Below are 17771 nucleotides of genomic sequence, written 5' to 3' on the forward strand. Positions count from 1 at the left end.
TAAATCCACCATTGACTGTGAGCTGCAGTGTATGAGCAAAACATTCTACTCTGGCCCGGTTCACAGGGGTACGTGAATTAGCTGCTACATTGTTTCATGTGTTACTATGAACATATACGATCATGTCTTCATGACAGAAATTAGCTTCTTGGCAAGGCTGTCTGCAGTATGTCTGGCTGGAAAGCAACATTTCTGCAGTACCACTGATTTCTTTAGGTAGTCTTCATCATTTGCGGTGTCAGGTTTATATGATACTATCTGTGTTACCTGGGAAATTTTCTAAGATGAAGGGCCTCAGTTACAGTGCTGATTGGTAATCAGGTTTATCAGAAGTACTGTGTAACAAAAGTGTTTTTCTGTATATAATATTTGTAATTTTTTTTACCAAGGATTATTATTATTAGTTCACTTGAGCTCCTTACTGTTGAACATGCTACATGCAACTGCCCATCACTAAAATATTACTAACGACTTGGATTTTATTGATGGTCACTGTAACACAGCACATTACGGAAAACTATTCTTTTGAATCAAAAAGATTAATCAGAAGGAATAATGGGAATTATGAGTATATGTTAGCTTTATTACTAGATGTTTATGACTTTTCGTTTGTTTACATATTTCACTCAAGCATTTGTTTGTGTTTTTCACCAGTTGTATATTCAAGCTTTTTTGCCATACTCATAGCACCAGTATTTTATTCTAAATTATTATTATTATTATTACTATTATTATTATTATAATGATAATAACACATTTCTCAGAAAAGGGACTAGATTAAATTAAATGAGGGAAAAATGTCTTTTGTAAATGCAACATATTTAAACACAATCCAATACATAAAGATGGACTCCAGCAAGACAATTAAATAGTTATCCCAAAGTGGTTGGGAAAAAAAACGCTGCGTTTGTCAGTGCTCTTATGTAAAGTTTGTGAACGTTGATGAAATCTTCTGGAGCAGCCTATTGGGAATAATGGGAATTATTCCCAATGGAATAATTGGGAATTATTCCAATAAAGGGTAATGGGAATTGTTGTCCCCATGTCTACAGTTGCCACAAGGTTGCAGATAAGATGAGGGGAGGTATATTAAATACTTTTTTTACTGGGTCAGTTGTGCAAAATTGAATACGCTGACAGCTGCAGCACCTGTCAAGCACTTACAGAGTGCTTGCTAAACGCTTTGCTGAACTTTGCACTTTTCACTTCTGCAGAAGGCCTTCATTTGAATAAACTGGCATGCCCCATTTCTCTATTTGATCACTGTCAGTATTGTGGGGAAAGGGGATGTGGTCTGTTAAAATGCCCGACTCGCTAGAGCACACTTAATTACAAATATCAGCAATTTAAATGAAATGGGTTGGTTTGTTTTCTTTTTTCTACAACATTGCCAACTTTCAGTTACATCAGTCAGACTGTTTTTGAGATTTTTGGGTATTTAGTTTTTCTATTGTGGGGTGGTGTTTACCCCTAAATATTGATATATTGAAATGTTGTTGTGCATAGGTTTCCATAGAAACAGACAGACACATAAATAACAGTGTTAAAATGGTTTTTTCTTGAATTTTGAACATCTTTAAATCAGAATCTGAACTTAAGTCAGCAGCAAATTTACATGGAAGTAAAACTTGTTATGGATAAACTTTTAAATATTTACCATTAGAATCTTGAAAGGTACACAAATATTAGGTATGCAAAAGGAGAGCAAAAAATAAATGTTTCTCTGTTATGTGCAATTCCTGACAATTTTCATTCTCTTGAATCACTTCTTTTAACAGTGAAACCTACTCATCCATGTGTTATCAAGAAGGGCCAGGGCCAGTGTTAAAAATGTGATATTGAACTACATTTGTCTCCTATGGATGGAAAACAATGAATAATGCAAAGAGCAAATAGAAACAAACAAATAATTCAATCAAATGAAGTCTGAAAACTAAACACACATTAAAAAAAGTTGAAAGGTAAAATGATTATATGCCTTTGTACATGGTGTCTTATGAATAGATGGACGGACAGTTTTCTCAAAAAAAATGTGTTAGGAGAAAGATTTCTCAGGATATTCCTCACCTTTCCTTAATGTGCGGAAAAAGGCAGTCAATGATATACAAATGTGGAATACTAAATGACTAAATTAAAATTAGTAATGCAAAAATGAAAAGGCCATATAAACCAAAAAAACTTTAAGTGAAAGTACGAACTGTGACAAGAATGTGAATCCCTGGCCTTTGGCCTTTCTAGCATTTTAGTAAAATAAAACATTTATAGTCATATAAATTATTCACCCAACCCTGAGTCAGACCTCTTTATTTGAACAAGTGATAGTTAAGAGCCAATGAAAAATGGCAAGGAAGAGTCATTTTCGTAATTAAGACAATACACCAATCCATGTGTTTTTCAGAACAGATGCCAACAATGTCATACATACAGTAGTTTTACCTGGAAGTACATAATAGAGTGTTTTATCTGCATGGATTCTTGTCTGACAGAGGATAATCCACAACAGTTTAAGCATTTTGAGCAAATACACATGTGAATAACCCAACCCAACATGAAGTGAAAGAGGGCAGAGAGGGAAAATTGGTACAGGCCAGAATTTAGTGTGTCTAAATTTTTATTAAATAAGATGGTCACAGCCATAGGGACATTGTTGACAAGACTCATTCGGGGGATAAGGTGTTGTTTTCTGAAAGCTGCTTTCCTAGCCTTATATTCATGGCTAGAAAAGTAATCAAAATATTCTTTATTGAGAATGGCAGAATAGATGGCATGATGTCATTCTGTTTACATTGCTTTCTGCCTGAATTCCAAACTATGTAAGCATACAGTATGTGTCCTAGGCCTTCCTGTCCAAAGACATGTTATCACATGTTGTATGTCTGCTTCAGTTTTTGGGATATGTGTTTAGCTGGCATGATGTCCGTGGTGTACTGCAGCCCTAACTTTACTTAATTTAATCTTGAGTTACGCTCACTTCTCAGTCATTTCAGATAATGTGACAAAGTGACATTGTGCATTTTCCTTACCTGTCCTCTAAAGTGAGTGATTGTCTTTGACAGGAGAAGGTGACTGTTCCAGATCTTCCCACATTTCCTGCTTCCGGAGTCACCTCCCAGACAGGATCATTGCTGACTCTCATTTTGCGGAAGAACACTCCTTTCTTTCCTTTGGCTCTGTTAAAAAAATATTAAAAAAACAGATAAGAGAAGAATCTTGCAACAAAGACTTGCAAAGGGTCTTGTTTTCACTTTGTAGTACATAAAACTAGTAACAGGTGCTGCTGTACTACTGTAAATGTGGAGCTGTGTACTATGTGGAAATCATACACATACAGTACAATGAAACTAGTCTGTAATGAGGGTAAACACACATAACAGAGATCAATGTTACCCATGGAAAGAGGTGTCTCAGATATGGTAGTTTTAGGTCCTACCCTTCCAACAGCACTGTGCACACTCTCAGCATTATTTGAAATCCAAGTGTGCCCAGACCTCCCACCACACTTTAATGGAGAGATGAATATGAAATGAGACAATGCAGAAAACAAAACATTATAATTTGGACAGAATGCAATGTTCTATTTTCTAATTGCTTAACATACTCTAGATAAAATCTTTCTGAGAAATTAAAAAAAAAAATACAGATTAAATACGGTCCGGCTTAGATGATATGGAACACAGTATTAAGAGAGTGGTTCTTAAACTCTTATTACTGTATTTGCTTTTCTGTCTATAATAAAACAATCAAAGTGATGAAATAGCAGGAGATTTCTTTCACTCCCTTGCAGATCAATCACATAAATGTTGGCCTTTAGTTGATAAGCTTGTTTAATGAAAATAAAAAAAAGACCTCACTTTCTACTAATGCAAATGGACTCTGTGGGAGAAAAGCAGAACCCCACAGAGCGTTTTGCTTCTCTGCTGTGATTGTAATTGGTATGCATTTGAGCTCTTGGCTCTACTTGCACCTGTCGCTCAGGCGATATATAGTTAGTTATACTAATAGTTCCCTGGCCTTTTGGCCTTTAATTTGAAAAAAATGAAGTGCTACTCATTGGAAGTGCACACTGACAGTGAGGGCATCAGAACTCAAGTAAATGTCAACAGCATGCTACTTTCATTCGATCAGAGATCAATTTTTGTTAACAGAATCTTCAGGCCTCTGGGAAGAAGAACCTTGATAAACACTTATGACTGTCTGGTTGTTAAACACATAGAGGGTTATTAAATGTAGGCCATGTGATAGATTGATGAGTTTTCCACCTTATGTCTAGTGCTACTGGGGTATACCCCCAACTCCCTGTGACCCTGATTAACAGTAAATGGGTTCAGAAAACAGATCAATGGACTATTAAAAGGAGACTCATGTAAGATTTAATCTTTAACACCTAATCCTGAAATACAGGTGGGTGCAGGCTATATCATTGTGTACTCATAACTTCAAATGCTATACTGCATTGCATCTTATAAGATCTTGAGGAAAATATTTATTTATTTTTTTTAACTAACAAGAAGTAAAAAGGTGGAAAGAGTGCTAATGTGCTTAACTGTAAAAGAGATCACACACTTGGATAAACATGTAGGATTTTCCAGCACAGTTTCTGTGCCATAAAACACAGATGTCCTGTCACATTTGCAGCTTGGAAATGGGAGTATTCATCAGTTTTCCTGCAGAAACCAGAGTGGTGACCAGTGTTTCTGCTGCTTTGTTATACACAACAAAACTTGGACACACCATATTCTCACATCTGGCTCATAGGTATCACTGTGCACCAAGAAACTAACAGCTCAGGCTATTGAAAGAAAAGTGATTGGAAATACAGTATTTTCTTGGAACAGCCAAGTTGTGCTACACTGTGTGGGAGCTACTCTGAAAAATATTCTTGAATCTTGTCCTCATTTTGAGAGTTGCCTCCTGCTAATTAACCTGCCCTTGTATGAGCCCAAATCAGTAGATTGCCTTTCTCTCCTTCAGTGCTCCTTCTTTGCTCAAGCATCTCTCTTCTCCCTCTGTTAGGCAACACTGCACATCTCATGTCCTCTTGATCCCAACACTCATTTCCGCGTTTATATGAAGAAATGCACAAACCGAATGGTCTTGTCTCATTTGGCAGATATCTTTATTTTATACTTTCACCTGAGCAGTAGCATATAGGGAGTCTTTTAGACTAGACTTGTCAGGTTAGTACAAATTTCCTAGAATAGTTCTTCTCAAACTATTTGAACCACACGGTCCTCTTCCCAGCCCAATAAGTTAAACTTATAGAACAACAAAATTATAATAAAAATAATTTGGGACTGTCAATTTATCTTGGTTACTTCATGGTTTAAAACTAATCCCTTCTGAATATGTCTTTAAATACACTGATTCACTTATAGTGAACTGAAAAACTACATGGCACTTTCCTCCATGAAAAAGTGAGGGAACCATAAAGAAGAAATAAGGGCATACTACTAAGAATGGACATTAAAGGGTGGCCTGTTCTTTCCTTCTAGGAAGTAGAGGTACTTGTATCCCTCAAGACTCTCAGCTCTTAGAATTTTAAAATCAAAGAACTTATTTCACAGCCCCTCAGATTTAGAAGCACTGCCCTAAAACATTGTGCTTGATCTTTTGCTTTTGAGTTGCTAAATTTGCTTTGTTTTGAAGCCATATCATGCCTATGACTTTCACAGTTTCATTCTTATAGGTTTGTCAGGTTACAAGTCCAGTCTGAGTGATTCTGCAGTCTCGAGTTTAATAGTTGGTTATGATGTGTAGTAATAAAGAAACTTAAGCACTAAGATCCCAAATTATCTTGCAGATCATTTTCTATATGTAGTTTAAGTCCAAGACATTTTTTTAGGCCAGTGAAGTTAGTTAATCTAATTTTCTGAGACCTCACGTACCTCATCTACTGCTTAGGATATAAAATGTATCTGTCACAAAAAACAGACGCAAGAGTCATAAAAAGGTTTGGGGCAGCCACCCATATAATATTTCCTGGCTGCAAAAGGATAAATTGTTCACACTGATGTGCTCAGTAGGGAATCCAAAACAGAACTGATGAGTTAGGGTAAATATGGCGGTTTTAAAGGAAAACAAGGGAAGTGAGGTCATTCAGGGTGGAAGCAGAAGGGTCCTCTTCCATAGGCCCAGACCTGGACGTGACGTCATCAGGGAAGGCTCTTTGTTCATCGCTTCCTCACCAGAAGTGACGTCTACAGAAGGGCCGGAACTGGAAGTGACATCATCAGAAGGCCCAGAACTGGAAGTGACGTCATCAGGGCCAGGCGGGATTTCCCATGAACGTTCTGCAGGAAAGTGAGAAAAAATGTCAGTGCACTCCGCCACCCCCTGGTCTGGTGTGGAATTACTCTCATTTAGACCCTTTAGCTGCCTCCCATGCACACATGTGTGAAGGTATCCTAACCTGACTTTGAGAAGAAAGAACACATTCTTCCTGCATGTAATGTGTGAATGTTTTTGAGTAGAAAGATTTTTAGCTAGATAGACAGCAGCTTTAACCTTTACTTCTTTAATGCTCCATGTGATTGTAAGTATTGTATCCACTGCCAGTTTCCATCACTGTGACTGTTACTTTGTGTGGGATCTCCCCTCAATAAACTGTGAAGTGACATATTGCCAGTAAAATGAAATGAAACTAAGCAGAGATGTGCAAATGAGTGCAATAAGAGAACTGCACCCATAAACATTTAGGCCATTTCGTTATGAGGTTATGTATTGCTTCATAGATGGTTAGTCTTGGGTGTCTGTGGAGTTTTTTTCTTCCACCTTTCAAAGACTTGATTATTATGGTAATTGTCAACTGTAAAATTGACCAGTTATGAGTGTGTGTGCGCATGTGAATTTCCCCCTGGGATTAATAAAGTATCTATCTATCTATCTATCTATCTATCTATCTATCTATCTATCTATCTATCTATCTATCTATCTATCTATCTATCTATCTATCTATCTATCTATCTATCTATCTATCTATCTATCTATCTATCTATCTATCTATCTATCTATCTATTATGTGTGAGTGTGCCTCGTTATGGACTGGCACAGTATCCAGGGTTTGTTTCTATCTTGTGTCCAGTGCTGTGGGGATAGTTAATGGCTTCAGCGGATCTTAACTAGAATGACTGATACGTAAACACCAGTGAGTTGGAATAAAGTAAAAAATAATTCAAGAACAGTCAATGAAAATTTCCCCAAATACATTTCAAATTATTCCTTAAGGTACATTATTTTAATATAGATTGCACAAGGCATCATTCATTTCACTGCCAACTCTGATCCTGGCAGCACTGGGCAAAAGGCAGGAACAAAGTCAGGATGGTGTGCCAATCAGAGCGTATACAGTATGTTATTAGACAACAGAACATATACAGTATGTTACTAGACAATGACAAAAACATGTAGAAGCAGGCTGAATCAGCCTCACTTACTGTAAGTCTCCTTTTTGCAACTAGACAGTGGTGGTGCCTAGACTTACTCTTGGTTACCACTGGATGTGTTAATGTCTCTAGTATAATACACTTAAAATTTCTTTGGTTTCAAGGACCCATCATTTTATAGGAAGAAAGGATTTAATCCTAAGGATAATTTTAGCATCCATTATCAAAGGTGCATCAGAGTACTAAAATAGATAGCTCCACATTACTTGCCATAGCACAGGTGTTGTGTGTGATATCAAAGTTACACCTCCCTCCAAATTCCTCTCTGGTTCGCCTTAATTCTGATGTCACTAACAGATTGTGATGAGATGTGCTACTTCTGCATAATGTGGTCCTTGCCTTGCCTAACAGAAGTCTTTTTGGGATGAAGATGGCTAGTTCTTGGGTAGACTAATAACTAACACTAACATTTGTTCTCTGATTTAATTGTCACTAGGTGCTCCTTATACATACTTGGCACTGTCAACCCAGTCAACCACTGCCATGCAATAAGAAATTGATGCTTTGCTGAGCTATAGGCTTAAAAACACCCTCAGAGTAATAGCAGTCTGACACCACAATGTGCAGTCATTTGTAAATAAATACAATTATGCAAGTAATTGTAAGGCTGACTGGGAAGGAGGCCAGGCATCATGGGAGTTGGCTGTCCTTGTGACAGATTGCTCAGGGCAGCTTGTCCTGTTCCCCTTACTCTTCTTAGAATGTGACGTGTTTGTGTGCTATGATTATAAATTATTATGTGTGGTTTTGCTGCCCAAGCATAGTTACAGTAGACATACACCTAAATAAATAAATGTGTTGTCCTTTAGAGTCTTTGTAGCCTTTAGGGAGTACCTACTTCTGTTGAGGACAGAGGCAGGAAGAACAGAGAAGTCTAACATTATTAAAACAACTTTATGTTTTGGAATCAATAGACTTACTAACCAGAGTTGCAGATTCTTAATTACAGAATACTTTTAATATGAGATTTCTTTGTGAAGAGACTTTGGCAACTTTACGATAAGGCAGCTGTGACTCACTCCATGACAGCACTTTGCTTCCCTTGAGAACCCATCATTTCTAACAAAAGATTTGATCAGAAAATAAAGTCAGTTCTCAGGATAACTCCTATTATTAAAAAAGAGCACTAAATATTAAATGACCTTGAGGGAAAAAAATAAACAGCAAACTATGTCAGCTGTAGGATGCAGCTGTGACTTTCTTTTTCTTGATGGGGTTAGAGAAAGTTGCATGTTAAAATTTCAAATTAAGTATATAAATAATACACTAACATCACCTGTCATAAATGTAAATGTTGGTCCACCGAATAGTGCAAACCCATTTTTTTTCAATACTGGTACAATTATGAACAAGGATGAAACTAAACCTGAATGAGACACCAGTCCATGAAAAGATCGAGGCCGTGGCAGACCTAGTGGGGTGCTTTTGCTAAGGAGTGTCTTCCTTTCTTCACACAAGATACATAGTGATAATTAAACACTCATTAAACTTACACAAAATGAGGGTGTTTTAGAATTCTCTGTTGTGTCAACATGCTTTTGGTGTTGTGACTTAATTTTTTTTTTTTTTTACAGTCACCCATATTAATGCTGAGTATTATATTATAGCAGACTTACTGTATATCACAAAATCTTACCCTTTCTAATTCTCCATCACCTCACACTGAAACCCATTTTAAATCCATGCCACAGTCGTCTCTTATTTTCTTTTTGGCAAACTATAAGAACAAAAACTCGGGCACTATCCAAAGCATGACGATAAGTGCCAAGGGACAGTCCTTAACACACAAACTTGCCTTTTGTGGGCCTGCAGCATCATAACCCGGTGACCATTCAGCAGAATTTTTTTTTTTTTAAATAGACGAAAATTTGCATGAGATTATGTAGCCACTAATAATATAATAATAGTCTTACTGAACTGTATTGGAAACTTAGGAAGGCTGGAATATTTTCATTGATTTTTTTTTTCTCCAGAGTGCCAACCTTATTTTTTAACCCAATTAAAAGGATGTAGGCACGTTGTGCAGCACAATTAAACCACTTCATGCATAAACTACTACAAAACCAAGATTTGTTTTTTTTTTTTTCATTTTAATGTGGCAGACTAAACTATGAGGCATTTTCAAAAGAGACTTGCCATGCCTGGCATAGGGATAAAATCCAAGATGGATGGGAACTTTCAGCAAAACTGACAGGCTGTGATGAGTTTTGTTTCTTAGGTGCTACACCTGTAATACTGTCTTCAGGGAGCTTGGCAGAGATGTTGAACCAATCAAGTTTAATTTTCAAAGCAGAGCCAATAACCTGCAAAATATAAAATAAGAGCGAGGATGTTCAACAGTAACTGAGGGTCATATATTATATATAATATACTACTTGTATATGTTATACAATCAGGTCCTTAAGTATTTGGACATTGACACAGTTTTTATAATTTTGGCTCTGTACACCACCACAATGGATTTGAAACAAAGCAATCAGGATGTAATTAAAGTATAGTCTTTCAGCTTTGATACAAAAATATTGAATGAGCTGTTAAGAAAATTTTTATACACGGTCCCACCATTTTCAGGGGCTCAAAAGTATTTGGACAAACTAACATTATCATAAATATAGGAAATGATTTTCAGTATTTGGTTGAAAATCCTTTAGGGCCAATGACTGCCTGAAGTCTGAACCCATGGCCATCTCCAAGTTGCTATGTTTGCCAGGCCTTTACTGCAGCTGCCTTTAGGTGCTGCTTGTTTGTTGGACTTTCTGCCATCAGTTTAGTCTTCTGCAAGTAGTGAACATGGAACTCCAGTTTCTGTATTACAAACTGCCTGATGAAGGGGCCTGAGTTGCCTTGAAAGCTTGCATATTATGATTGTTTTAGTTAGCCAATAAAAGGTGTCATTTTGCTTGACTTCTCATTGTCTTCTGCAAGTGACATGCATGTCCATTTGGGTTGAGGTCAGTTGATTGCCTTGGCCACTGAAGAATATTCCACTGCTTTGTGTTGAAAAGCACTTGGTTTGCTTTCACAGTATGTTTTGACTCATTGTCCATCTGTACTGTGAAGCGTCGTCCTATCAGTTTTGCAGCATTTGGTTAAATCTGAGTAGACAGTATAGTGCCCTCTACACTTTAGATATCATCCTGCTACTTTTGTCAGCATGTCATATCATCAGTAAATACCAGTAACAGACTTCCATTCGCAGCCATGCATGACCATGCCAAAAAACTGCCTTCACCATTTTTCACAGATGATGTGGTATTCATCAGATCATGAGCCATTTCTTAACTTCTCCATACTCTTTGCTTTTTTGCTTTCCAGCATTCTAGTACATATTGATCTTAGTTTTTTTTTTTTTGTAAAGAAAATTGTTCCAGAACTGGACAGGCTTTTAAAGAAATGTTTTCAGGCAAAGTCTAATCTGTCCTTCCAATGCTTGAGGATTACCAGTGGTTTGCAATTTGTGGTAAACCCTCTGTATTTACTTTCATGAAGTTTTATCTTGATTGAATCCTTTGAAAATGACTGTCTACTTCCCAGAGAGTGTTCTTGGTTTGGTTAAATGTTGTGAAGGGTTTTGCTTCACCAAGGACAAATTGGATGATTCTGCAATCATCCAGCACAGTTGTCTTCCATGGTTGTCCAGGCTTTCTGGTGTTGCTGAGCCCACCAGTATGTTCCTTCTCTTGAAGAATATAAAACGGGTGATTTTACCACTCCTGGTGTTTCTGCTGTCTCTCTAAAGGGTTTGTTTCATTTTCTCAGCCTAATGGTGGTCTGATTTTACTGTCATGGACAACTCTTTGGACCTCATATTGAGAGTTCACAGTGACATCTTTCGAATGCAAATTCCACACTTGGATTCAACTCCAGATCTTCAACCTGCTTAATAGTTAATGAAATAATGAGGGACTTGCTCACACCTGGCTATGGAACAACTTGCCAGTCAAATGTCCAAATACGTTTGAGCCCCTGAAAACATTGGGAGCATGTACTGTATAAAAATATGTCATTCCTAAACGGCTCATACAATATTTTTGGTAAACCCCTTAAACAAAAGCTGAAAGTTCACACATCAGTCACATAATGAATGCTTCATTTCAAATCCATTGTGGTGGCATACAGAGACAAAAGTTCAAAAATGGTGTCACTGTCCAAATACTTATGGACCTGACTGTATGTATATATTTTAGTTAAGAATGCTGCTGAATTATTTGGGTTTTCAAGTCAACCCAAAAAATCATTGTTTCTTTGCAGGTAACTGGCAGTTTTCTCCTGCATAATGGGCATACATTCCTACCTGTCATATTATAGAGACTGCTGTGAGATGCTGGAACCCAGGAATGCAGCTTTGTAACAAGAATGGATTAGCCATCACAGTAGGGGTCTCTTCTGAATAGGCTTGTGTGTCACCTTCGTCTCTAACAGGCTTGGCTGTGTCTTAGTTTAGGAAATTTCACATCATTAAAATTCATTTTAAGCCCTTGCCTGTGTTATATTTTTCTGAAACATTTAACTGTTGTTTTGTTAAACCATTTACTTTTTGGTACCACAGGATACATATTGGAATGTGTTAACTGCTTGTGTGGATGTGGGTTTGTCAGAACAATTTAAAAGGAGCTCTGGCACTTCTACACCAAATTTTCCTGCCTCTATCAAAATGTGCACCTCAGTCCACACTCAGACTGTCACCTACACAACAGAGCTAAGGTAACACAATTTCAAGCCCTTCTCTCACACACTTAAATCCGGCTTTTTTCCTGCACACATGCAGGCATGAGAAGAATATGCAAACGCCACACAGGTAATGACCAGGCCTGGAGCTTTTTGGCAGTAGTGCCAACCACTGCACCACTGAGCCACCCTCAAACTCAGAAAAATAGCCATAAGCAAATCTTTAATATATCACTTTACTCGTTGATATTATACACAACACTTTCAAACAATAGGAAAGCAAATTGATTTTTGAGGGAGCTGCATCAGCGGTCACAGTAAGAAGCAGTCTTGTCTGTTTCACAGATTGCCGTCTCTGTGTAGTGCACCACATCGACTGATACTGAGCAGAGGCGACACACGTGAATTGATTTCTGATGCTGTCATAAAACTTCAGGTAGACAGCACATATCTGATACTACATTCAGAGAACTACACCTGACAGTTTGTTGTCTTGTTAGCTCAACTTTGTCACTTCTTGTGGCAGGATCCGCTAACCTCGTTAGTACAAGTGCTCAATGTCACTTACGACAAATAAATTTATTATATTTTGTAATGGTGCACTTTGTAGGAAGGGGACATGTGTTGAAGAAATAGATTTTCTCTGACATTTCTGTGCTATAATGGATTTATCAGACTACACTGTTGTGTTAGCACAATTGGATTTAGCCGCTATGGGCAGATGTTTGGTGCACTGCATCTTAATTAGTTTGTATGACATAAGTAACAATTGTGATTCAGCTACTCAGCATAGCATTTCACACCCACAATTTCAGCATTAGCCCTAATAGTCAAATTCTGTCCACTTATGACATTAACAGGTGGACTAAGATCTATGAGAAAGATAAAGTAGCAAAGTAAATTGTGGAGAAATCATGGAAACCATCAGGGAACAGAGTTCACATCATGCCACACATTGTTATACTCTTAGTAGACTGAGGTAAGCTGACGTTTATGACAAATTATGAAGGTCAGTGAAATTGTGATCCATGCCAAGCTGCCAAACAGTCTGACCACGTTCACAGGGGACATTTGCATCATTAACTCCTAACTCCAGGTTATGATAATAAATACTGTCTTTATAGTTTGATTAGGGTTAGTTTCTGTTGGTTTCAATGGGAAGTAACTACAGATACATGTAAGGTTCTGTGCTGTGTAATATCAGCAGTGTTTCTTTGCAGCCTTTGTCGATTTTCATAAAGCGTTTGACTCAGTTGATTGAGCTGCCCTGTGGGACATCCCAAAACTTTGCGGGATCCCCTCAAGGTTGCTGGATATCATGGCCGCCCTGTACACTGGTACTGTGAGTGCTGTGCAGAGTGGAGGCAAAACCTCTGCATTTTTCCCAGTTGATTGTGAGGTTCATCAGGGGTGTGTTCTGCTCCTACTCTGTTCAATGTTTGCATGGACTGGGTGGTGGGCAGGATCATGGGGTCCAGCAGCTGTGGGGCATTTGTTGGTGAAGAGAGATTCACTGATCTTGACTTTGCCAAAGATGCTGTGATCTTCGCAGAGTCAATGGAGGCTCTGATCGGGGCACTTGGAGAGACTGAGCGAGGAGTCTGAGTTTCTGGGCTTGCGAGTGTCCTTGATAAAAACCATGAGCCAGGCCTTTAATGACCTCTTGGGTACAGCCATCAGCAGTGTGTCTGTTTGCAGAGAGAGTGTCGACCTTGTCGAGAGGTTTACTTACCTTGGCAGACATTCATGTCTCTAATGACTCTTTCTATGAAGTCAGTAGACCGATTGGGAGAGCATGGGGGGTCATGAGTTCACTAGAAAGGGTGTGTGGCACTCCTGATATCTATGCAAAAGGGTTGAAGGTCAAAGTCTTTAGAGTCCTGGTGTTTCCTATATTGCTATGTGGTTGTGAGACATCGATGTTATCCAGGGACCTGAGAAGAAGACTGGACTCCTTCAGTACTGTGTCTCTTTGTAGAATCCTTGGGTACCGCTGGTTTGACTTTGCGTTGAACGAGAAGTTGCTCATGGAGTCCTGAATAAGGCACTTTGCCTGTATTGTCAGGGAGTGTCAGTTACGGTACTATGGCCATGTGGCGCAATCTTCTGAGGGTGGTCTGGCTCGCAGGATCTGAGTGGCTGGACCAATCCAAGGGGACGCCCACGTGACACCTGGCTGAGGCAGATAGAGGGTCACTTCCGGAGGGTGGGACTAGACCATGTGTCTGCCTTTTGTCAACCAGGATCCCAAATTGATTTTTCGTGTGATGGGTGCTGCAATGCACTGTACTGCTCCCCAACCTGACTAGACCTGACCAGTTGTGTAAATAGCAATGTGCACTATGTCAAGATTTGTATCATGTTTAAAATTTCAGATTCTAAAAATTAATAGAGTTACTTTAAAGTGAGTACAGAATATTTTAAAAATAAGTAGCATGCCATTGTTTGGGAGGGGTTTGCATAGGTTTTCTCAAGACACTCCAGTTTACTCTGACATCACAAAGATGTGCAGGTTAGGCTGAATAGTGACTCTAAATGGGTAAGTGTGCTCTGCAAAGAATGGCCTTGTGCTGGCATAACATCAGCTTCCTACGCACCTGAATTGGTGTAAATGTTCTTTAAAAAATGATGACTGGTGTTTTATAAATTATTCTTTGTTATGCTCATATTAACAGCATTCAAAGTCTGATCTGAAGACACACAGCTGAAAAAATAATGTTTTGTTTTGTGCCAATGTGAATTTTAAGCAGGTGTTGAGAATATACCTAAAGAGTTCACAGACCCACCTTTCCAAAAATAAAAGCAGCTTATTGCTCTTATACTTTGGCTTATACTTTATTAAAGGGCAGAATACTTTAAAGCAAATTTCTTTCTCAAATTACATGAGTAGAGTAAAACTTCAGATCTTCTTACAAAGACTTGAGAGATCAAGTTCTTTCTTTCCTTAAAAAGTCAACATTATGCAGGAGTTCTCGAATTACTGAAAGCAGTATAAAGCTCAGACTTGTCTTTTAATATAGATTATCAAAGTTTTGATTCAGTTGAAGTCAAGCTAGATAACAGACTTAAAGGTAGAAAATATCTTTGTTTAATACAAATATATATTTAAATCTAAACCTGACAATAACTGATAACAGACACATATTAAGAGTTGTGCTTTACGGATATTTCCATTCACTTATGTTAACACCAAAGTCATCCCTCGATTACCTGATGCCACGTTTTCCACAAGTTTGCAGAGACAATGAGTACTGTGCACAAGTTCAAACTCAAACCAGAATCACACTCAATTGCAGCACAAAACAGAATATTTCTTGATAGTCTCTGATGTTGTAATTAGAATATTAAGAAAACCAAGTTTAAAACAGTAAAGAATTGATGCAATGAATCTTTTTAATGGAACTTACACAACTCTCTGTGATGATCTGTATGAGACTGTAGCACTAAGCTGTAAATGAACCTACTGCATCCCCCGAAGAGAAGAGGAGCATGCTATCAACCACCCTTTGCACCGTCTCTCTGACACAGCACTGAACACCCCAAGGAAGCAGCATTAGGATTTCAGCTTGATGTCGATTTGACAGACTGGGAACTTTTAATATTTAGTTACAAGGCCTGACACATCAATTGCTGTGGAGAAAACTTGAATATTGACAGGGCTTCCAGTACCCTGCTGTGACTGTATAAATGCAGCCTTGGGAATAATGAAACATTCTTGACACTGGTTACTCCCATGGTTCTTGCTTTCATCATCAAAATTTGAAAGCACAGCTCTGACCATTAATTCATAATACTTCCAGTGGTCCCATTTATAGTTTGCATTTTATCTGGTTAGCCATTTTCTGGGCATTTAAATGAGAAAGTAAAATGAAAACAAAACTTTTGACTAAGGAGTAATCCCTCTCCTAAAATTAGAAGCAAAATGAGAACAGGCTCAAATGAGAACATGTCATACTTTTTTGTTTTTTACCAACCACCACCACCAATAGTCTTCAGTTCTGATGGATTTATTCAGAAAGCGACACTTTTTCATTTGAAATCTATATAAAGCTATCCCTAAATCCTTGTCTGTTCCTATTAATCCCCTCCCCTAACACGATCTAATCATGATAATGCGCTCTGCGACCGATGCGTGCTCAAGCAGGAAAGTCTGTATGTGGAATTCCTCTTCATGTACACAATTAGCTTTGCAAAACAAAGCAAGGAACTTAAGACTGTGAGGACATGCATTTCTAAATATTAAGAATGAATAATCATATACAAGCTGTCATTCTGAAAACTTGCATATTTGTCCTATTTTCACTAACCTGGCAAATCCTACATCCACCCTAAAACTTCAGGAAGTCTTACTGGAATATTAAAAATTCAATTAAGGAATTGTTCAGCATAAGGCACTAATTCATGCATCCATCCATCTATTTTATAAACCTGCATATTCCAGTTTGTGGTCATAAGGGCTACGGCCTATTCCAGCATCATCTGGTACAATCCTGAATTGGGTGCCAGTTGATTTCATGGCATACTTGCATGCTTTTGCTTAATATAATCTCACAACTCAATCTAACTTTTTCATCCTTGGAATGTGGGAGAAAGGTGGCGCAGTGGTAGTGCTGCTGCTTTGCAGTAAGGAGACTGTGAAAGATTGTGGGTTCGCTTCCCGGTTCCTCCCTGTGTGGATAGCGCTTTGAGTACTGAGAAAAGCGCTATGTAATGAATTATTATTATTATTATTAAGGTAGCATTGCTAAATTTCTGTACTGCCAGCTGTCAATGAGACAAACCCATTTTACTTTAGATCTCATTTTTTTTTGCAAGCACAGTCCAATTGTTTCCATGTTAGTACACTTTATACACTGAAGGGTTAGGTGGCTTTCTCAGCGTGACATAGTGAATCACTGGTGTGAAGTGAGACAGAAACCTTGGAGTTTATAGCTATTTGCTTTAATGTACACTTTAATGCCTACAATCTGACTCAAAAATACAGAACAATAAATGGAGAAGGAACATTGTGAAACTCAGATTCCTACTAAAGTTGTCACCTTCTTACTTCTGTTTTTAGCACTTTTATGTACATCACATTCCTGTCTTGCATATTATTCCAAACAGGGTTGTGGTAACCTGGACACTATCCTGATACAGCAGTATGTGTACAGCAGGATGGGATGTGATGCTAGTGTACAGCAGGACACACTCCAACAAACTAAGTGAACTTTAGAGTCTTCAGTTAATTTAACATACATTTGTTTGGAATGTGATGGAAATCAATACAAACACAGAGAGAATATAAAAGGTACAAGCCAGGATTCTGAAACTGCGAGAGGGTAGCGTTACGTGGAGGAGAATTATCTGAATTTGGGCAGAATGTATAAATTCTTAGCTAAGATTTAAAGTTAGAACTCAGGAGTTGTGAGGAAGAAATCCTAACAAACATATCAACCATTGCCTTAAACACTCTCACTGAGTAGCAGTGGGTAATTAGTTTTCAGCAATAAACCATTATTCAGCAGTACACAATGCTGAGAGTACAGGGGTTGCTGGATTATATGATTGAAAGCTTCTCCTTGAGTGTCCTACGCACAATGTAGTAAAGTGAGTTCAAAGCAGTACTCCAACACTGTGTTAACTCACTTCTAATTTGTAGTTTACCCTGTTAATGTGAGC

At 38.1% G+C, this 17771-nt stretch overlaps 1 protein-coding gene across 1 annotated transcript in view; it reads right to left on the reverse strand.

Annotated features, from left to right (window-relative positions):
• Positions 1–17771, reverse strand: part of LOC114669075 (transmembrane protein 132C-like) — a 168711-nt gene that overhangs the window by 75549 nt on the left and 75391 nt on the right. Inside the window, exon 3 of the mRNA XM_051920986.1 lies at positions 3024–3170. Coding sequence (XP_051776946.1) covers positions 3024–3170 — 147 coding nt within the window. The remainder of the gene's footprint in view (positions 1–3023; positions 3171–17771) is intronic.

The sequence above is a fragment of the Erpetoichthys calabaricus genome, chromosome 18 (assembly GCF_900747795.2).
Source record: "Erpetoichthys calabaricus chromosome 18, fErpCal1.3, whole genome shotgun sequence".
NCBI lineage: Eukaryota > Metazoa > Chordata > Cladistia > Polypteriformes > Polypteridae > Erpetoichthys > Erpetoichthys calabaricus.